This window comes from Megascapheus bottae, chromosome 22 (genome assembly GCF_031878675.1).
Source record: "Megascapheus bottae isolate mThoBot1 chromosome 22, mThoBot2.hap1, whole genome shotgun sequence".
In the NCBI taxonomy this organism is placed as follows: Eukaryota; Metazoa; Chordata; class Mammalia; order Rodentia; family Geomyidae; genus Megascapheus; species Megascapheus bottae.
In genome coordinates, this window is record NC_143530.1 from 11,184,690 (window position 1) to 11,207,366 (window position 22,677).

The 22,677-nt window shown below is 51.0% G+C and overlaps 1 protein-coding gene across 4 annotated transcripts in view; it reads left to right on the plus strand.

Annotated features, from left to right (window-relative positions):
• Nucleotides 1–22,677, plus strand: part of Cpne5 (copine 5) — a 69,177-nt gene that overhangs the window by 17,228 nt on the left and 29,272 nt on the right. For 2 of the 4 annotated variants that reach the window (XM_090355773.1, XM_090355772.1), the window contains 6 exons: nt 8,120–8,223; nt 10,749–10,788; nt 10,944–11,020; nt 16,018–16,077; nt 17,851–17,901; nt 18,185–18,248. In XM_090355773.1, the coding sequence (XP_090211899.1) occupies nt 8,120–8,223; nt 10,749–10,788; nt 10,944–11,020; nt 16,018–16,077; nt 17,851–17,901; nt 18,185–18,248 (396 nt within the window). The remainder of the gene's footprint in view (nt 1–8,119; nt 8,224–10,748; nt 10,789–10,943; nt 11,021–16,017; nt 16,078–17,850; nt 17,902–18,184; nt 18,249–22,677) is intronic. The other 2 variants (XM_090355774.1, XM_090355771.1) reach the window with 1 other exon arrangement.

The window sequence follows — 22,677 nt, forward strand, 5'->3', positions numbered from 1 at the left end:
CCTGGGATGCCGGTTAGCACCTGAGATAATGCTTTTGGACAGGTCTAGAAATACCAACTGTAAAGTGCCATTGTCCAGCTTGAGCTCGATTGGAGCCTGGCACTAGGGGCTCGTTCCTATAACCCTAGCTACTCAGGAGGCGGAGATCTGACCATCACCGGTCCAAGCTAGCCAGGGCAGAAAAATCTGTGAGACTCTTATTTCCAATTAACCACCAAAAAGCCAGACATGGAACTGCGGCTTAAGTGTCAGAGTGCCAGACCTGAACAATGGAAAAGAAAAGACACCATGCAAATTGTGGAAGCTAGCTCAGTTGGTAGAATGCTAATCAATGACCAAAAGCATCAGGTCCTGAATTTGAGTCCTGATCTCTGACCTAAAGGGGAAACAAAACAAAACAAAACACAAGAAGCAGGAATGCAAGCCCCGAGTTCAATCCTCAGGATCCATCCACATACAACTAAAAGGTGGTAGAGCTGGGACAGTGTCAACATCTGACTCTAGATCCCCAGCCAGACACTCATCCAAAGCCAGCTTTTCTGGGCACCTAGGAGTGTGTATTCTCCACCCCTTCAGCCCCAGGTATTTCACTTTCTGTGGACATTTGCCCAAGTTGTCATCTGCAGAAAGAGTTTGCTTGAGGATCAAGAGTTCCAAGCTAGCCTGAGCTACTGAGAGACCCTGTCTTCAAAAGCCAAACAACAGAAAAAAAACAAAACAAAACAAAACAGCTTACTCTTCCAGTAGCCTGAGGTTCTAGGCCAGGTCCCCTGGTGGCACTGAACCTACGGTGTGCTGACCAGCTATATCTTAAAGCTGGCCTGAGAGTGCAGGTGTCACCTGCCCAGGAGGGACAGGTTCAGAGCAGCAGGTGGGAAACCACAGATGAGTTCACAATAGCCAGTCACTGGGGTGGAGTTGCTGATTGATAATTACTTTTCCTTTTGTGTGTGGGGGTGGTCGTGGGGAGGGGGGAGGGAGTTCAAGCCTCTAGGACTTGAACTGGGAGCCTTGAGCTCTTGCTTAGCTTTTCCTGCGCAGGGCTGGTGCTTTACCGACAAAGTTACTTTCCCAGCTTTTTGGTGGTTCATTGAACATAAGAATCTCTCTCAGATCTGTGTCACGGAACTGACTTTGAAGAGTAATCTTCAAATCTCAGCCTCCTGAGTAGCTAGGAATACAGGCATGAGCTACTACTGCCTGGCTAATAATGACGTCTTTCAAGAAGGCCTGAGCGAGAAACCAGGGCTTTCCCAAGAGGGAAAGAGGGAGGGAAGGAGGGAGGGAGGACACACATCATGATGTCATAGATAGGAACAGGGATAATTTGCCAGGAGGACTCTACCTTCAGAGAGACTGGGCTGTATGGAGAATGGTGCTGGCTCACCCCTCTCCTTCCTGTAGCCTGGAAGTGGCAGGGGAGGCAGGGAAGGCTGTTTTGTGAGTACTTGGCTGCCAGGCTCACTGGCAAAAGGGCCATGCCCTCCAGAGCTGGGACGTTTAACAGATTATCTGGAACAATGGCTCATTTAGGAGCTAAGCTTGTTTTGGCACAAGTCTTTCATTATAAGCTTAGTAAATCTTCAGAGGCCTGTTGCTGATATCTGGGGCTCAGGGAGGAAAATTTCTCTGTTCAGTCTCCCCTGCCCCCACAAACCAGGGGAGCCTGTGTGTCCTCACTCACTGGGGCTCCCCGACTCTACTCTTGCACACAAGGCAGGAGGTAGTGGGGGCCCAGAGACATGGCTCATCAGGCCAGCCCCTGTGCCCACTTTTCCTCACTGAGCAGTGAGGAGTTCTGGACTCATAGTGAGAGAATGAGAGACAACTTGCCAAGACCCCTAAATGCTGATAGGCCTGGCATGGAACCAACCCTTCTGGCCCTTTCCTACTCTCCAAGTCTTGGGATATTTTCTCCCCTGCCACCAGAAACAGGGCAGCCCCTGTTCCCAGGCCAGCCTGGGAGACACACTCCCCTTTCCCTGGGCCCATCTGAGTCACAAACAGCCCAGTGGCCTCTAATTTTAGTCGTGCCCAATGTGATTCATGAGGGCCAGGCCTGGCTCTGCAGCCGGGCTTTTAGAATCACTAATTAAGGAGCCATCAATAATATATAAAAATTACAGGGGGAGCTTGGGCTGGGAAGTGTGAGCAGCTTGGAGGTAGAGCCCAGTCTGTCAACTCCTGCCTCCTGTCCCGGCTAGTGCAGCCACAGGGGCCCTGCAGCTGGGGCAATGTCTTGTTTGTCAGAAGGCAAGAGCTGCAGACCTGCAGAGCCATTATGAGAGGCACCCACCCATTACTAAGCAGGGGGCCTCGGGGACACTGCAGGGTGCCCTGCTTTTGTCACTCTGGGATGTCCTGGCCCCCTCTCCCACTTGCAGTGTGGCTCTGGGAGGGCCCTGTGCTCTCCTGGGAACTCAGCTCCTTCGCTTTAAATTGGAGACGAGAGTAATGGCATCTGGGCAGGGTCACGGGGGAGGGGGGGAGCTGGGGAGACACATGAGATCAGGGCTGTGGGGAAGATAAGTCACAACGGAAAGCAAGGGAGGAGGATTTCATGGAGGAGGAAAGCCTGAGTGAGGGGGCGCCTGGCAGGCTCCCGTCACAGCCCATTTCCTAAGGAGCTGGGTGGCCTCAATAAGAACTTCCCAGCTTCTTTCCCTGCCTCTGGGTTTTCTCGTCATAGGACTGGAGTTCTAGTTCTCCACTCTTCAGATCCTTGGTCAACTTGTCAATCAACATTTTGTGTGTGTGTGTGTGTGTGTGTGTGTGTGTGTGTGTGTGTGTGTGTAGAATGGAACCTCCTGGACCTGCAGAAGTATAAGGATAAAGGGACGGTGAGCATTGAAATACAGAGACTGGGCTGGCACGGGCGTGAGGACACCCATGGCTCCCGCCTGTAATCCTAGCTATGGCTCAAAGCGGTAGTGCTCAGGCACTGAGTTCATATCCTACAACCAAATAAAAAAAAACTTGTTGGGGCTGGGAGTTTGGCCTAGTGGTTAAAGTGCTTGCCTAGCATGCATGAAGACCTGGGTTCTATTCCTCGGTACCACATACATATAAAAAAGCTGGAAGTGGTGCTGAGGCTCAAGTGGTAGAGCTCTAGCCTTGAGAAAATCCAAGGACAGTGCTCAGGCCCTGAGCTCAAGCCCAGGACTGGCAAAAAAAAAAAAAAAAAAAAAAAAAAACTTGTTGGTTTGTGATTCCATTGGCTCTTTGTTCACCACCTAGGTTCCTTTTCTCACAGCTCACTTAGCTGTGTGACTCTTTCCATGGCTCTGAGCCTTTGTGTACAAGATGGAACCACAGTGGCACTAACTTCCTAAGGTTGTCGTGGAAAACACTGAGGGCTGTGCACACAGTGGGGGCTACACGAGGACTAATATTTACATCATGGACCAACTTAGTGTGGGGCACCATGTCCCGACTTGGGGTGCGCAGTGCGTGTGGTGTGGTCTGGAGCAGTAAGGCGGGGACTAAGCCAGCCAGGACTGCCTCTCTACAATGGGGTGCTGGGAAGACAGTGGGACCCACCGACTCCCCACCCCCCCACGCCAACTGTATGTACAGCAGAACCCTGGGAGCCACTCAGACCCCAAGGACGTTTCCAGTCTGCCCTTCACGGGTCTCACTGGGGCTGGCACCCTGTCATTTACTCAGCCTGACTGATATTCTGGGTGGCTTTGTGGCCCATCAGAGGCCTTTCCCACTGGGGTTTTGTTGCACGAGCCTCACGGAGAGGTAAGCGCCTTCCCTCCCAGGCTCCCTTCCTTCCCAGCCCCCATCTCAGCCGCTGCCCCCACCTCCACTCCTCAGCCCACCGCATCCATGCCCGCCCACTGCCCCATCCTTTCCTGGGCCTCTCTGTGTCTGTCAGCTCCGTGAGCTCAGTTCTGGGGTTCCTGTGGCCTTTACTGTGAGCCACGTGACCTCCCAAAATGTGGGTATAGGGATAGGAATGGACTAGAAGGGTGGATGGGTGCTTCCAGGCAGCAGGCAGAGATTCCAGGTGATGAGGGGCTGACACTCCCCCACCCCCCGCCCCGCTCCACCCCGCCCCAGTAGAACTGTGCACACCCACTGGCAGTCACCTCCCCCTGCTTCTTCCCTTCCCCTCTCCCATCCTGCAATGCCTCCTCACCCCTGGCTAATCCTCCATCAACTCCAAGACCTGTGCAGCATTCTTTCCCTGCAGATCTTAGCTCAAGCAGTGGAGCCATAAGCATCTTTCATCCCTCCCTAGATTGGGGTTTACCGCCATAGCTGGAGACACCCATGCATGTTGACCATTTGCTCCCTATCCAGCTGGGCCCCTCCTGCTCCCCTCCACTCCCACATGGGGGGCTCTGCCCCTCTCCAGTCCTGCTTCCAGGGGAACCCCCTTTCTTTTGCAGGCACTGTCAGCTTCTAGGGGAATCCCCATTTAGAAGCTTCTAGCACCATGTGATGTTGTGTCTTCCTTGGAGTCAGGCAGGGCCTGGAGGGTAGATGGCCTTTGAGGAGGGCAGACTGCAGGGAGTGCTGGAAGTCTTATCTTTCTGGAGGATTCTGTGGAACCTGAGTGTTTGCTTGGAAGCTTCCACAAGAATGACATTAGGAGAATTTCTTTTTTGTCTGAAAACAAGTCTTCAGCTACACCAAGGATCCCCCTGAACCCCTGGGCATTCCTTTGTAAGGAGTGTCATAGAATTTGCAGGATAAGACAGAACCCCACACATACCCCTCCCCCCACCCCCTGCCGTCTTCTTCAACCCCATGTTCTCCCAATCCTCCTCTTTGGTGGATTTTCATAGTGTGGAATGGTTCCCTGCAGTTGGATGAAGGAAAGTATCATGGACTTTGCAGTGTCTGTCTGTGTGACCCGGATGAGGTACTCAACCTCTCTGATCCTTTCCTCTCTTGACTGAATAAGAAAGTGATCCATCTGATCTCTGGAGCATTCAGTGACTCAGTAAATATTAGATTCCAGCTTATTCAATAGTAAAACATCTCTTAACTCCATCTGCTTGTTAGAGCCTCTGAGAGAACCTAGAAGGAACATTTGTCAGGGCCCCACCCACTGTACCCCCATTTAATTGGTCTAGGCTGGAGAAGGGAGAATTGAGCCAAGGTATATTCTAAATGCACTTGCTACAGGTTGTATGTTTTCTTTTGTGGGTCAGTCATGGGGCTTGAACCTGGGGCCTGAGTATTGTCTCTGAGCATTGTAATCAAGGCTAGCACTCTACTACTTGAGCCAAAGCCACTTCCAGTTCTGGGGTAGTTAATGAGAGACTGAAGTTTTGCAGGAACTTTTCTACCCAGGCTGGCTTCAAACTGTGATCCTCAGATCTCAGCCTCCTTTGTAGCTGAGATGACAGGCGTGAGTCACCAGCACCTGGTAAGATAAGGTATATTCTAAATGCACCTGTTACAGAATGCATTTTTTTAAAAAAGGGCAAACCTGACATCTGTACAATCATAAAATATGTGCATGATAAAGACTCATTTAAATTTGCTCTAAGGAAGGAATCAGGAAGACTTGTCTCTCTTAATCAGGGTGAGGACCAGCTGCATTCTGGAATGTACCTGGTACACAGCTGGCTTGGATTTCTGTACCCACTCTACATTTTTCAGAGTTGTATAGTAGCTCTAAGACGAAGGCAGAGGGGGAACTCTTCAGAGGCAATACCAGTACCAACAGGTGACACAGGGCATATGGTCTCCCAATTTCTGCATGTCCAAGATCTTTCTTCCCAGGACACCTACCATGCTGTCAGGGGGAGAGGGCAGCCTGTTCCTTTGGGTGTTACCATCCTAGCATGGCAAGGCCTGGCATTCACTAATCTCCCCCCCCTCCACACCGCACAAAAATGTAAGACTTATACAAGAATTGAATTGAATGATAACCCTAGAAGGTAGGGGGGGAAGGGGGGAGGGGGCACTCGCCTGTAATCCAGAGGCAGGAGGATTTTGTCTCCCATCTCCTGATGAGGAATGGTTCTGATCAAACCACACAGTTACCTTGTAGCAAAGATAAAACTCAAGCTCCTGCCTTCATTTCCTTATTCCATATTAATTCATTCACCAACCTATGGGTGTCCGTTGTGTGCCGGTCGTGGCTGGTGGTGAGTGTGGAAGCTGTGGCCAGTCCTCTGTCCCTGTTGTATCTGGTTTGGGAAGTGCCCTGAGGTAGGGGGTTTAGCTGTGTAGCTCCTGACAAGTGAGTGCTTTCATCTCAAGAGGTGGGAAGCTTGTCCTGTGGTGATACAGCTGGCCCTGGCACACTGCAGGGGCTCCGTACTTCAGGGGTTCTGCATGGTAGGCACTTGGCATTAGGTTATTGCCTGCCCCTGGGAGTCCACAAAAGGCTGTGGCTGCAAAGATGACAAGAGGATGGAGCTGGAGAGCTCATCGTCCAATGGGATGAAGAGAAGCTGGCTGGTCATTACTGACAGTGCTGGAGATGGGGAGAGGGTGTCCAGGGGCCCAGCACCACCAGCATCCGTTCCTGCCTCGTGCCAGAAACCAGGGGCAGCTGTGGGGGCCACAAGGCTTGGGAGTCCCTGGAAAAAGAGAGCCATCTCCAAGCTGAGATTGGCTGGGATGTGGTTGGTTTAATACGAGATAGGGACAGAAAGGCATTGAATGAAAAGGACCCTGATTCCCTGGGCAGGGAGTTGTGGTCCAGGTACCCCAGCTGTGCCAGCCATGTGGGGAAGGGGGTTGGGTGGGAGTTTGGGGAGGAGGCCTATGAACCGAGGCTTCCCACCAGAAGATTACTTGTTTACTTTAGTCATTACTTTCCATGCTAATATATTTAGAAAGATTAGTGTTCTATTTAAAATATGTTGTCTTGCACCTATCTGTCTTATTCATGGTGAGATTCCAGGAAAGATAATCAACAAGGCCCTGCGTGCCCGGATCATAGAGCGAATGGTTTGAAGGGTTTAGAGTGATTGAAGTATGTGATTAAATGTACATGCATATGCATGCACACACATGTGTGTACAGACACAATACATGCACACATCTAGCCAGGTAAGTGCCAATAGCTCACACCTGTAATTGTAGCTACTCAGAAAGCTGAGATCTGAGGGTCATGGTGTCAAATCAGCCTGGGCAGGAAAATCTGTGAGACTCTTTTATCTCTAATTAACCAGCAAAAATCTGGAAATGGAGCTGTGGCCTTAAGCAAAATGCTAATGGACAGTGTCAGGCCCTGAGTTCAAGCTCCACTGTTGACAGCCCCACTCCCCCAGGGTTCAAGCCCTAGTGATGCTAATTAATAATAATTATAACGGATTTTTTTTGCCAGTCCTGGGGCTTGCACTCAGGGCCTGAGCACTGTCCTTGGGCTCTCTCAAGGCTAACATTCTGCCACTTGAGCCACAGCACCACTTTGGGCTTTTTCTATATATATGTAGTACCGAGGAATTGAACCCAGGTCCTCGCGCATGCTAGGCAAGCACTCTACCACTAGACCAAACTTCTGGCCCCTGGAAATTTTATTATAACTGTTTTGAGTGTATTGATCTGTGAAGTATGGAAAGCAGATCTCTAGGAACTTTACGTGTGTGTGTGTGTGTGTGTGTGTGTGTGTGTGTGTGTACATACATACGTATCCTGGAGCTTGAACTCAGGGCCAAGGCACTATCCTTGAGCTTCTTTTATTCAAGCTAGCACTCTGCCACTTCCAGCTTTTTGGTAGTTAAATGGAGTTTTTTTCAACCTGAAAAATGGCCATTCCATACTCACTAAGCTCCCTCTCCTCCACCCAGCCCTCTGCTCCCTGCTTGTGTGACTGCTCCTGGGTGGGGAGTCACACAGCCCGGGTTCTTTTGTGACTTAGGGCAACATCCTCAAAGTTCATTCATGCTGAATGTGGTGAGTGACAGGACGGTCATCTGGTTTAGGGCTGAATAATATTCCACCAAGTGCAGAGGTTTTGGGTTAACTTTTTATACTCATACTTCCTTTTTGTTAATTGTATTTTTTTCAACCTGGAACTTGAACTCAAGACCTTGTGAGTCCCAGTGGTGGGATGGGGGCTTACCCCTGCCCTGGGGCCTCTTCCACTCCTAGAGCCAGGACTGGGAGCTCATGGGGGTCTCCTTCCAACTTTCTCTTCCAGTTTGGCCGCACGGAGGTCATTGACAACACACTGAACCCCGACTTCGTGCGCAAGTTTATCGTGGATTACTTCTTTGAGGAGAAGCAAAACCTCCGTTTTGACCTGTGAGTAGGGGAGCCTGGGGGAACATGGTTGGGGGGGATAGCAGTTTCCTTACCCCTACCCCAGAGGAGCTGTGACACTCCTGGAGCCCAGCATCATCAGGATTGAAGTGACATTTAGCTAAAGCCACCCCATCCCAGGACCTGGGAAGCAGGTGGGGATTCGGAACAAAAGTGCTCCCCAGCAGACCCAGCTTGATGGAGGGAGGAGAGGAGGGGAGGGGAGGGGACAGGGCAGATCTAGGCTCCCCAAGTAACCAAGAGGTGCTGCTGACTGACCCCTGGTCAGGGTGCATGTGTGTGTGTGTGTGTGTGTGTGTGTGTGTGTGTGTGTGTGTGTGTTGTTGTTGTTGTTGTTGTTGTTGTTTGGCACCAGTCCAGTCCCTGAGCTTTTTTTTTTTTTTGCTCAAGTGGTGTTTTTTGTTTTTTTTTTTTGCCAGTCCTGGGCTTGAGCTCAGGGCCTGAACACTGTCCTTGGACTTTCTCAAGGCTAGAGCTCTACCACTTGAGCCTCAGCACCACTTCCGGCTTTTTGTATGTATGTGGTACCAAGGAATCGAACCCGGGTCTTCGTGTATGCTAGGCAAGCACTTTAACCACTAGGCCAAACTCCCAGCCCTCAAGTGGTGTTTTACCACTTGAGCCACAACTCCATTTCCAACATTTTGGGTAGCGAATTGGAGATGAGTCTCATAGACTTTGTTGCCTAGACTTCACCCCTCAAGCCTCAGCTCTCGGCTTCCTGAATAGCTAGGATTATAGGCATGAGCCACTGGCACCAGGCCAGAGTGTGTTTTGTGGCAGGGCCTCCTCTACCCTCACCCCAGAGTTAATATAGCGTTAAAGGTCAGTGTGGGATTTGGGCTTGGTGAGCAGATGGGGCACTGCGTCCATGTTGTTTCTTTCAGGAGATGGGTGGTGGGAGCTGTTACCAAGGTCTGTGTCCCAGAGTTGGCAGACAGCATGGGAAAGGACAGGGTTTGGGCCAGGGGCCGGTGGCTGGGGCCTGTCAGCCTAGCTGCATGGGGGTGGAGCTGGGAAGATCTGAGTTCCAGGTCAGCCTGGCCAGAGAAGTCTAGACTTCATGTCAACAGATGGGCTGGGTGGCCCATGCTGTCATCTCAGCTACAATAGGAAGGATAACGTAGGAGGATCGGGCTGGGAATGTGGCCTACTGGTAGAATGCTTGCCCAGCATGCATGAAGCCCTGGGTTCCAGTCCTGGGAACCACGTAACAGAAAAAAAAAAAAAAAAAAACGAAACAAAACCTGGAAGTGGCGCTGTGGCTCAAGTGGTAGAATGCTAGCCTTGAGCGCAGAAAGACTCAGGGGTAGTACCTGAGTTCAAATATTGGTACTACAGAGAAAAAGAGAGACAGTGAAGAGCGAGGGGAAGGGAGGGAGGGTGGGAGGGAGGAAGGGAAGGGAAAGGAAGAGAAGGGAAAAGAAAGGAAGGGAAGGAGGAATGGAATGGAGGGGAGGGGAGGGGAAAGAAGGAGGTGCATAGTAGAGGAGTAAGGAAGCACTAAGGTAGAAGACACTGCAGGTCCAGGTGGAAAAGTCTCCTGGTGCCATCTTGGTGAAACAGAGAGCTCAGGGTGGCAGCTGGTGGCAGTGTTTGTTCCCTAAGAGACACTGGGCCTAGAGCAGCTAGCTGCAGAGGTGGGAATGGAGGTGGGTATGGAGGCCAGGTGAGGATGCAGAGCGAGGCCAGGCGGTGCAGCCACCCGAGACACAGCCAGAGCTAATTAATTGAGTTCTTCCATTTTTAACAATGTGTAACACATACAACATGAAATACACAGACCTTTCTGGTGTGTGTGTGCATGTGTGTGCATGCATATATGTGTGTGCGCGCGCGCGTGTGTGTGTGTGTGTGCACTTTTACATGAGGGGCTTAAACTCGGAGCTTCATGTTCCCCTTCAGCATTTTCACTCAAGGCTGGCATTCTATCCCTTGGGCCACTCCTCCACCTTGGGCTTTTGCTGGTCATTTGGAGGTAAGAGTCTCATGGACTTCTCTGCCCGGGCTAGCTTTGGACCATGATCCTCCAGATCTCAGCCTCTTGAGTAGCTGGGGTCACAGTGTGAGCCATCGGTGCCTGGGTTAAATAAAAACATTTTTTTTCCAGTCCTAGAGCGTGAACTCACTCAGGGCCTGGGTTCTGTCCCTAAGCCTCTCTGTACTCAAGGCCAGCACTCTACCACTGGAGCGACAGCGTCACTTCTGGATTTTTCGGAGTCATTTATTGGAGGTCATAATCTCGGGGACACTCCTACCCAGGCTGGCCTTGAACCACAGGCCTCAGATTGCAACCTCCTGAGTAGCTACAGGCAGGTGTGAGGTACTGGCAGTTGGCACTTTTGCACCTGTTTATCCCTAGATCCAGACAGAACATCAGCCATTACACCTCCAACACTTCCATGTCAGCCTGCTTAGGGGATGCGGGGCCTCAACTCTATTGAAGAAACAGTAGTGCTGGGCAAGACATCCTTATCTACCTTCACCCTGTCTCTCTGTTCCTGCAGATACGACGTCGACTCCAAAAGTCCTGACTTATCCAAACATGTGAGTTCTGCCTGTGACTGCCAGTGAGTCTGTGCCAGTGAGTCATGATGCCCTGTTGTGTCATGTCCTCTCACACCCCTCGAAGCCTGAGCCCAGGTGACTGGAGAGGTGGCAGAACAGGAACAGCAGGTGACACCCGTCTTTTGTGTCAGCAGGATTTCCTGGGCCAGGCCTTCTGCACCCTGGGAGAGATTGTGGGGTCCTCTGGTAGCCGTCTGGAGAAGCCACTCACGTGAGTGAAGATGGGGTGCACTTTGTCTTGCTGGCTCCCCTAACTGCTGTGCACTCTGCTAAGAGCTGGCTGGTTGGAGTCAATGCATCAAGCTCACAGTGACACCTGGGGGTGACCTCTGCCAGGCTGGCCAGGCACTAGAGGTGACCACTCTTTTGCCCCACCCCAACTCCCCCCAGGCACAGGCCCCAAGCAAGTACAGCCTGCAGACTAGAACAAGCTCCAGGCGGCACTGAGGCTTGAACTCAGGGCCTGGGCTCTGTCCCTGAGACTCTCTGGGCTCAAGGCTAGCACTCCACCACTTGAGCCATAGCACCACTTCTGGCTTTTTCTGTTTATGTGGTACTGAGGAATGGAACTCAGGGCTTCATGCATGCTAGACAAGCACTCTAAACTAAGCCACATTCTCAGCCCCAAGAAAGTCCTTTTTGTCTTCTGAAAGCTCCCATCTCTGGGCTCTCAGAAAAATAATGAAAAATCTCTATCACTTATGAAGAACAGCAAGAGTTTTGAAGCTTAAAGAATTTGAGATCTAAGCCTGGGAAAAAGGTAAGCAATACCTCATCTTCATCAAGAAACTGGGTCAGCCGGGCTCTGGTGGCTCATACCTATTATCCTAGCTACTTAGGAGGTTGAGATCTGAGGATTGAGGTTCAAAGCCAGTCTGCCTAGGAGAGTCTGGAAAACTTATCTCCAATCAACCATCAAAAAATCTAGAGGTGAGCAGAAAAGCTAAGGGACAGCCCCCAGATACTGAGTTCAAGCCCCATTACTGGCACCCAAAAGATAAAGAAGGAAAACAAACAAAACAAAGCAAAAAAAAAAAAAAAAACCCACCAGGGAAGTAGTCATTTTATTTACTTAACCTAACCCCTTTATGATTTTCACAAAACAGTTAAGATTTAACTTAGAATTACAGGTGGAAGGGGACCCAAAGAATTTACCCAGCTCAACCTTTAGCTTGGGCTGTAAGTACTCCATTGTTTGCAAACGAGAATCGTGTCCACTTGTAGGTAAATGCCAGCAAAGCACAGTTATAAAGAACTGGCATTTGGAAAACCAGTCAGGAAATCCAGCAAGTTCGCAGCAAAATGCACAGCCAGCAAGTATGAACCAAATCGTTTCCTTGCAATCATGGAAAAGTGGAAAAAAAGGAATTTTTACAGGGGAAGTCATGATTGTCAATAGCCATTGTCTACTTCTTTGTTGTTATTTTTCTTTTTGCCAGTCCTGGGCTTGAGCTCAGGGCCTGAGCACTGTCCTTGGGCTTTCTCAAGGCTAGAGCTCTACCACTTGAGCCTCAGCACCACTTCCAGCTTTTCCTATGTATTTGGTACCGAGGAATTGAATCCAGGTCTTCATGCATGCTAGGCGAGCACTCTACCACTAGGCCAAACTCCTGGCCAATTGTTTTTTATTTATTTATTTATTTTTGCCAGTCCTGGGCTTCAGCTCAGGGCATGAGCATTTTCCTTGGGCTTTCTCAAAGTCAGAGCTCTACCACTTGAGCCACAGCACCACTTCTGGCTTTTTTCTATGTATGTGGGACTGAGGAATCGAACCTGGGTCTTCGTGCATGCTAGGCAAGCATCCTACCACTAGGCCAAACTCCTGGTCCCCTGGCCGATTGTTTTTATTTTTTATTTTTGTTGTCAGTCATGGGGCTGCAACACAAGGACTGAGGGCTGTCCCTGAGCTCTTTTTTGTTCCAAGGCTAGTGCTTTACAACTTAGAGCCTCAGCTCCACTTCCAGTTTTTGAGTCTGCCCCAGCTGACTTTGAACTTCCATCCTTAGGTCTCAGCCTCCTAAATAGCTATGATTATAGGTGTGAGCACTGGTGCAGTTTTGTGTAAGTGTGTGTGTGTGCATGTGTTTAAATTATTTTGTCTTTTGTTTGAGACAGGGTCTGACTATGCAGCCTAGGCTGGCCTCAAACCCTCCGTACTTATGCCTCAGTTTTGAGTACAAGCATGTACTAACATGCCCAGCTATACCTACACTCTCTTAAGACTCACTTATAATGAAGATATTCATACAGAAGTACTGTAACCAATTTCAAGTGTATATATCTTTTTGATGGTACTGAGATTTGAACTGAGGGCCTTACAGTTGCCAGGCAAGCCTTCTCCAGCTGAGCCATGCTACCAGCCCTGCTTTCTCCCTCGTCATTTTTGAGATAGGGTCTCACATCCTGCCCAGGCACACACTTGGACCACGATTCACCTGTTTTAGGCTTCTTGTCATTGCTAGAAATCCAGACACTCACCAGTGTGTCCGGCTTCTTTCTAATATGAAAGAATCCTGTGGATTTTCCTGCCTAGGCCAACCTAGAACCGTGATCCTCCTCTGCTTTCAGGCCCCCTACCCTCCCAGGGAGCTTAGCATGACAGGCCTATGCTATTGTACCAAACTATAGGTTAAGAAGTGGGGGGAATCTCAAGCATTTTTCTGCTAGGCTGGTCTTGAACTTTGTTCCTTCCATTCTCAGTCTCCCAAGTAACTAGGATTATGACGAGTGCCATCTGTACCTAGATTAATTGTAATTTTATACTTTTTATCTACCTCAGAAGAACTCAGGCCCATCTTCCCATTGGCCTGTGTCCATATTAACCATTGTTTAAGCGTAGACCCCGCCCTTGACTTTTGACCTTTATGAAGTGCCTGACCCCATCCTCACCATAGCACTGGTTATACCTGGGTGGAATGACTGGCCAGAGATACCCAGTCCTAGCAGTAGCCCATTTCCTGCCAGCTGTGTCCAATTCCTGTGTCCACCTTTGGTAGAGGGCACGCCTGGGTGGGGCTAGGGTTTTGAGGAAGACTTTGTGTGGGAGAAAAGCACATGCCAGATGCAAAACATGACGGTGGCAGGGAATGCTGGTGAGAGAGGGGTCTTCAAGCCCCTGAGGGCCCCGCATGTCTAAGCTTAGCTGCCTTCATGACTAAGCCATCTTGGCAGCAATCTTGATGGGCATCTATTCTAGAGCAGATGGGAGAGTCAGTGCTTTACTTGTGAGGTCTGTGTAGTCGGCCCTCAGTGTCTGTGGATTCTGTCATCATGGAGTCATCTAATCCCAGATGGAAAATACGGGGTGGGGGCACTATAGCACACACAGACGTCATTCTTGTCATAACTTACTTTCTTTCTTTCTTTCTCTTTCTCTCTCTCTCTTTCTTTCTTTCTTTCATTCAAATTCTGGGGCTTGAACTCAGGGCCTGGGCACTGTCCTTGGGCATTTTTTATACAAGGCTAGCCCTCTGCCACCTGAGCCACAGCGCCATTTCCAGTGTTTTCTGTGTATGTGGTACTGAGGAATAGAACCCAGGGCTTTATGCATGTTAGGCAAAGCTCTCTACCACTAGGCCACACTTCCCACCCAACCCCCCCCTTTTTTTTAAATTTATTTTTGTGCTGGATCTGGGCCTTGAACTCAGGGCCTGGGCACTGTCCCTGAGCTTCTTTTGCTCAAGGCTAGCGCTTTACCACTTGAGCCACAGCATCACTTCGGGCTTTTTCTGTATGTGTGTACTGAAAAATCCAACCCAGGACTTCCATGAATGCTAGGCAGATATTTTACCACTAGGCCATGCTCCCGGGCTTTTTTGTCATAACTTTTTGCTTTGCAGCATATTACAACAAGCTTGCACACTGTATCAGTGCCCTCCCTCCATGGAGAGCCACAGCTTGGGAGGTGCCTACAAGCGCTGCCCCACTTTATATAGGGGCCAGAACATCCTGACACTGGCTTATCCAAGGAAGGGTCTGGGACCAATCTCTTGTGGATATTAAAAACAGTTGCAGCTGGTGGCTCACCCCTGTAATCCTAGTTTCTCAGGCAGCAGAGATCTGAGGGTTGCAGTTCAAAGCCAGCCTGGGCAGAGAAGTCTGTGAGACTCTGATCTCCAATTAACTACCAAAAAGCTAGAAGTGGAGTTGTGGTTCAAGTGGTAGAGTACTAAGCTTTGAGCAAAGCTCAAAGTCAAGGACCAAAAACAGCAAAAAAAAAAAAAAAAAAAAAGGTGGAACCAATGGCTCATGCCTGTAATCCTAGCTACTTTTGAGGCTGAGATCTGAATGAAGATTGCAGTTTAAAGCCAGCCTGGGCAGGAAAGTCTGTGAGACTCTTATCTCCAGTCAAGTCACAGAAAAAGCCAGAAGTAGCGTTGTGGCTCAAGTGGTAGTATGCTAGTCTTGAGCAAGGAGCTTCGAGACATAACCAAAGCTGAGTTCAAGCCTCAGGATCATGCTTAAAAAATTAAATTTTGGCCCTGAAACTGTGTCAAGTTATAGAGCACCAGGTTTGAACAAAAAAAAAACAAAAGCCAAAAGTGGTGCTGTGGCTCAAATAGTAGAGCTCTAGCCATGAGAAAGCTCAAGGACAGTGTTCAGGCCCTGACTACAAGCCCCAGGATGGTCTAAAAAAAAAAAAAAGAGCTCAAGGACAGCATCTCAGCTCTGAGTTCAAAACCCAGTACCAGCACGTACACACACACACACACACACACACACACACACACACACACACACACACAGCCCTGTTCCCCAATTCAGTCACATTCTGGGGTACTGGGGGTACAGTGGCCAACATATGAACTTGAGGGGGACCACAGGTCTCCCCAGAACATGATGCCCACATGCAGCATTCTTCCCTATCCATGGGCTAGACCCCAAGGCCCAGTGAAGTATAAGCTGGTTCTCTACCTCTAGGGAGCATCTCATTGCTCTCCCCCTTCCCCCCACCCCCCCTTTCTACCCTGTAATCTGGGTGGGCCTGGCCAAAGTACATTTGGAACATTTTTCCAGGGGTGCTGGGACCCCATTTTGAGCTCAGAGGTAGCCTAACCTGTCCTGGACCCCACCTCAGGTGTGGGAAGGTGTCTCCTTCTGTGGCCTGTGGCTCTGGGCCTCATTTTACAACCTCAGGACACATCCCCGTCTCAAGCAGCCTTAGCTGGAGGCAGGCTTATGGCAGGTCCTCTCTTCCTCTCATCGCAGGATAGGGGCCTTCAGCCTGAATTCCAGGACGGGCAAACCCATGCCAGCTGTGTCCAACGGGTAAGTCCCCGGGCAGCCCCCGGCCTGGCATCCTGCCACACCCGGCCAGTTTCAGCAAGGGCTCCTGTAGGTGGGCCCTGTTTGGGAGGCCCACAGTCCTGGGTCCCCTCCACAAGCTCTCGGGCACTTTGGGCCCTGGCTGGAGACCTGAGGTTGACCTGGGCTCCTCCATTGGAGGCAGCGGGGAATCAGGCACCACTGCTGTGTGCAGGCTCTGAGGACTTCAGTGAGCAGATGGGGCTCCGAGGTAGGAATGAGAAAGCCTTTTCAGGAATGAAGGGGCCCAGGCACTGCCCAACTTTCCTCTCCCTGTCCCCCTCTTACTGCCCTTTCCCTGCCTCCTTCTGTGCCCCCTTCCTCCACCCTCATGGCTCCCTACTTCCCTCTCTGCTCCTGGACTATCTGATGCCAGCTCCTCATTACCACCCATGGCACAGCCTGGATATGGCTCTCTTCCGCTGGACAGAGCCACCCTCACCCTGACCACTTGCTTAATGCCAACTGCATGCAATCCAGGCTTTGCAGGCTCTCCCTGCCGCCTTCTCTTTCTTCTTCTGGCTGGAGAGACCCAGCCGCTTCTTCCCCGTGCCTCTGCGTGGAGGAAGGAGGGTCTAGAAGCTGGCTTTCTGTCTATTGGAACAGGAACTCTGGGCCCCTCGTAGAGGGTGGCTGGTTTATAAGAGGAGAATCGGAGAGAGACAGAGGCTGGAGAGGGAGGGAGGAAGAGGAAGGAAGGCCAAGCCAGTGGGAGCAGTTGGGGCTGGAGAGGAGGGAGAGAAAGATCAGAAATAGAAGCCGGCCTCCAAGGCAGAGAAAACAGATGGAGAAGCAAGGGGTGGAGGAGGCTGGAGTTGAGGATTCTCTCTGCCGGCCACACATCAAGTCCTCACTGCCATGGGCGACCAGACCAGCAGGTGCCGGAGGACTTTGAACCACTCAGCTCAGCTGCCCACATCTAGGGCACAGACAACCTGGCAGCCCTGCCACCTGCCCAGGGCTAGGGAAGGCTGTAGTTATGGCCACCGTTCTGTCTACCTAGTTTGGAGGGGACCTGGGCTGTCACCTTCCCCCCAGCCTCCTTGGTTGGGAGACACTCCCTCCAGAAGCCACGAGCAGGTCCTCCAGCCGTGGTTCTCAAAGCATCTTCCACAGATCGCATGCTGGGGCCTGGGGTGTGGCTGGAGATGGGGCTACATTTGACCAGCTCTGCATGGTGATGAAGAGAAGGGAGCCAGGAGGAAAAGCGCACGCGAGCCCTTCGTGGGCCTGGTGCTGTGGGAATCTTAGTACAACCCATGCAACTACACTCTCCATGGGTGAGAAAGGGGGTGCAGTAATGACGTAGTGGCTATGCCGCCAGACCTTTGACCGTCTCCCTCCCAGGAGCCCCTGGGTGCTGGTGCTGGTAGTGAGGGAGGCGGGGAGTCCTTCTAGCTGAGTCTGTAACACCCGAGTGGAATGGGTTGATCTTGGGGTCCCATCTGATGAGAGGAGAAGTGGGGTCCCCTGGACCCAGTACATACTTTACGTGTAGAAAGAGGCCTTCAAGATGGGCCCCGCATGGGGCTGGCTGGCCACATGCTTGGTGGGCTCTAAGGGACTCAAGGGGAGGCAGAGCCTGGGCCAGGCCCACCAAGAGGACCCCAGCTCCCCTGCCTCACCCCTCCTTGCTAGTCTCTATCCCATCCTGAGGGGCTTGCAGCTGGCACATGGGGGTCACTGGCCAGCTGGTGCAGGGTAGGGTGGCCCGTCCATCAGGTCTTTTGCCCACAGAAGTGATGTTTGGATGGAAAGTTTGAGAACCACTGGTCCGGAAGCCTCCGGGTGAGTCTGGATGCAGTTGGGATTCTAGAACCTTCACAGTAGACATAGCCTTCCTGGTGGGCACAGACAACAGGGGGTGGGCAGCCCCCGGGCCGGGCTCCTGGCCCCAGGTCCTAGCACCCTAGGCCACACTGCCACAAGCACTCCTGGAGGCTGGGTCTTCTCAGGGACAGGGGGGTGGGTAGATCCGCATGGTGGGGGAGGGTGCAGGGAAGGACTGAGGCCAGGCTGTCAGCGCTGGCTACCTATATCTGGCTTTCCATTCTGCTCTCTTCTCTCCCAGAGGCGTCCCTGGAAAGAAGTGTGGCTCCATCATCCTGTCAGCTGAGGAGCTCAGCAATTGCAGGGTGAGTGGCAGAGGACCGGGCTGAGTGAAGAACTGGCTGGCTGGATGATGGGCGTGGCTGTGGGCAGGGCCGGTGGGCAGGGCCTGCTAATCCAGCACATTGGTGTCCCAGCAGAGATTCCCAAGCTGGCAGGACTCTGGGGCCCTAGAAGGTCCCTTCTTTAGCATTGCATACTCCGAGACCCAGGGCAGAAGTAAACCCAGAGTTTTTAGACCCCAGGTCCAGGGCTCCAAGTGTCAGATCCAATATCTCAACCTCCATAGGCCAAATAAAGATATGTGGTGAAGGGCAGAGGACGCCAGCCCTAGAAGACATCATCAGCTGCTTTGGGGCGCAGACATGAACTAGGCTTAGACAGACAGGGAGCTGGTGGCAGTGGCAGGAAGGACATATGCAGAATTATGCCTTTTCAGTCCTGGGCGTTTGACGTTTGGTTCCACTTTTATCTGGGGGTGGAGGGTTGTGAGAGAGTGTGCATGAGAGTGTCCATGAGAGTGTGTGCGTGTGTGAATGCATGGATTATATGTGTGTTTGTATGTGTGTGTGTGTGTGTGTGTGTGTGTGTGTGTATATGTGTGTGTGTGTGCAGGGTATTGGGGAATGCAGTCTGCCATCTCCAGGCAGCTCTCCCAGTTGTCTGTGCCTCAGGACTGTGGATGGAAGCAGGGGGGCAGCGTTGGCCACCCAGGAGGGAGGGGCTAAGGGATCTGATGATTCACAGCAATGATAAAATGTCTCAGGGGGTGCAGGCACTTGTCAGTCACGTGTCAGGGACTTGTCAGGCACATTGCTCATAATTTGTAACCACCCCTTGGAAGCCAAAGAGACAGGATTCCCATTTTATCAGAGGTGACAGAGTGCACTCATAGTTCCAAACCAGATCAGGCTCATTCTAAAATCAGGGCTAATCTCTCAAACCTCCCAGGCTGAGACTTCAGTTCAGTTAGGTGCCTTGTGGGAGTCTGAGGTCCTGGGGAGGAGAAGAGGTGAACCTGCAGCAGGAGGGACAGAGACCGCATACTGGGGCTGGTGCGGTTGTGACTGGAGTGGTGAGGAGAAACAACAAGACTTTCTGACCTTTCCTGGTCCTATCTTTTGTGTGCGTGTTTGCCAGTACTGGGCCTTGAACTCAGGGACTTGTGTTTGGGATGGGCTTTTGTACTCAAGGCCGGTTCTCTTCCACTTGAGCCACAGCTCCCTTTCTAGCTTGGTCTTGGTTAATTAGAGATCAGAGTCTCTCAGAGTTTTCTGCCTGGGCTGGTTTCAAATGAAGATCCTTAGATTTCAGCCTTGTGAGTAGCTAGGGTTGCAGGTGTAAGCCTCTAGTAGCATTTCATAGACATTCTTCAGTCGAGGGGCTGGGAGTTTAGTCTAGTGGTAGAGTGCTTTCCTAGCATACACAAAGACCCAGGTTCAATTCCTCAGTACCACAAACATAGAAAAAAGCCAGAAATGGTGCTGTGGCTCAAGTGGTAGAGCTGTAGTCTTGAGAAAGCCCAAGGATAGTGCCCAGGCCCAGAGTTCAAGCCCAAAACTGGCAAAAAAATGTAAAAAGGAATTCTTCAATCGAAGTGTAGCCTTGCTTTACAAGGCAGCCAGAGTGGCTCAGAGTATAGCTTAGAGGTGGCATGTCACCTAGCTTGCACAGGGCCCTGTGTTCCATTCTTAATGCCATGTAAAAGTCCTGCTTCTGCAGCCAGTCTGTGATGTCCCTGCCAGGGGTTGTCTGGAAAGCTCTTTGTCTTACATTATAAGAATCACGGTTTTGACTTTATAGACCCTCCCACCCCCCCCCTCCCAGTGTTTCTGTGGTATAGAGGGTTAACTGGGTAAGCCAACACACACTGAGCACAGGATTATAAGCTACAACATGTACTAGAATACTTTGTCATAGCCCGTGGATTGTTGTGGGTCTTCATTTCCACAAAGAAGCAGAAGCACAGAGAGGTTCCGTAACCCCTCCAAAGTCACACAGCCACTGAAGAGAAGACAGTTGAAAGCTAGCAGTGAGGTTGGAGAGTCCAGGGTTTTTACCACTGGGTTGCTTTTCAGAGCTTTCCGTTAGAGACCAGGGCCCCTGAGTGAGAACAGACTTGACCCCGGGAGACAAGGGAGACAGCGTGTGAGCTGTTTGTCCTGGCGGCCATTCATCCTCCCTGTGCATTTACCTCCCTGGATCTGCAAAAAATAACCCTCGCCCTGCCCGTGCTGGGCTCATGACTTGCTGCTCTGTCCCAGCTCAGGGAGGCTTCATTTATTATGAATTAGGTGGCTGGGGGAACTCCTGTTCAGCATCCGCAGCAGATGTGCAGACACCAGAGGCTGAGGGGTTACTGTGAGGACGAAGGTGATCTGTTCATCCGTCTGTTGGTCTATATATCGACCTGTTGATCCACCCATCCAGCGGTTGATCTATGTATTGATTCATCCGCCCATCCATCCACTGATACATCGTTTGGTCCATCTAACTGAACAGGAGGCCACGGTGCTGTGTGTGGTCTGAATCTCCTGAAGCCTGAATTCACTTTCCTGGCTGAAGATTTCTTCCTGGAAATTCCAACACTGCACAGAATTCTGGTGCTGTTGGCTTAGTACTCCAGCCACCCATAAACTGCATCCTGCAGTACCTCACAGTACCTCACTCTCTCCCCCCCTCCTCCTCTTCAGGCTCCCTTCTCCCTCCTGTGGGGATGGTGGGAAGCAGTTCTCACTTCAGGGCTGGGGAGGAGAGGGAGGCTCCCTCCCCACTTCTCAGGCTGTCAGCTCCTTTTCTTCAGGCATATCTTTGGCTGAGCTATGTTCTCCTCCTCCTCCTCCTCCTCCTCCTCCTCCTCCTCCTCTTTCTTCTCTCTACCTCCCTTCCCACTCCCCCCCCCCCCCAGCTTTGCTAGGCAAAGAGACTAATCCCCAGCATCTGGCTGAATTAAAATAATTACATCTGAACTGCTGTTTGGCTGTGTCTTCCAGCCCGGCAGTTCAGTGGGAGGATCAAAGGAAGAGGGCGGAGCCTAGGAGGTGGCTTCCTGCATGAATGAATGCATTCTGCCTTGGTCCTCAGGGACTGGGGACGGCGTGGGCGGCTGGGGATGGCAGAGGATGGATGGGGTAGGCTCCAGCGTGTCACCCCTGCACTCTGATAGGTGATAGAAAGGACTTGCTCATCTAGAACCTAAATGCAAAAGCAGATTCCAGCCATCAGACTTGACCCAGATACCACAGGGTGGTGGTTGATGCTGGTGGGATGAGCCCAGGTCCCCAAGGGGCTGCCACGCCACCCCAGACCTCGTCATGCCAGGCATCCGGGACATATGCTTTTTCTCATGTAATCCAGACTGTCCTGGAACAAGAATTCCAGGGTCCTCGAGTCCACCTCGTAAGTGCTGGGATTACCGGTGTGAGCCGGGGTACCTAGCCTTACACCTTGGTGACTTCTCCCCATGGGGATGGAGGCTGGCTCTGGGCAGCTGTGAGCCACTGCATTTGGATACTCATGTGTACCTGTGCGGCTTGTATACAGAGCACAGGCTCCAGCCAGCCCAGGTAGCTGACCTTTCACACTGTACACACCCTGGACACACACACACACACCCCATTGCTCAAGCCTGTTCATTCATACTGGGGCAGCATCTACATTTTCACAGAGTCTCTACTCAGGATCTCATGCTTGTTAGGTGCCATACCTCTAGTCTGTTTTTGAACTAGTTTCTCCAAGATAGTGTTCCCCTTTTTGCCCAGGCCAGCCTGGATCACGATCCCCCTTACGCTTCCTGTCATAGCTAGGATGACAGGTGTGTCCTGCCACGCCCAGCTTTTTCCATTGAGATTGGGGTCTCAGGAATTGGTTTGTGCTGGGCTGGCCTAGAACCTGGACCCTCTTCATCTTAGCCTCTCAATGTGAGTGACCCAGATACAGCGTGGTGATAAGACCTGCATGAAGCCTTTTAGTTTTAGAAATAATCTCTGATTTGAAAAAAAAAAATAACATGTTCATTCTAGACAAGTTGAAAAATATAGAAAAAAACACAAAGAATAGGAAAACCACCCTGAGATAATCATTGTTGACATTTTGATGTGTTTCCTCTGAGGCGGCTTTCTGAGCATTCACATACATTTTTTTTCTTTTAATCTAGTTTTACAGCCTGCATTTTTCTTGACTAGGTATCTTAGAAAACACATATCTAATCATTGCACGTTATTATTGACATTTTTTTCTTTCTGGTACTCACACTTTCTAGGCAGGTTCTCTACCTCTCAAACCATAGCCCAGTACTTTTGCTTTTTAGATAAATCTCTTGCTTTACCCAGGTTGACTTCAGCTTTGGACCTCGAGCCTCTTACCTCTTCTTCCAAAGTAGCAGGGATTACAGGTGTTACCACACCTGACAGGGCCTGGCTGAACCTGATCTCTGAAAGGAAACAAACAGCAGAA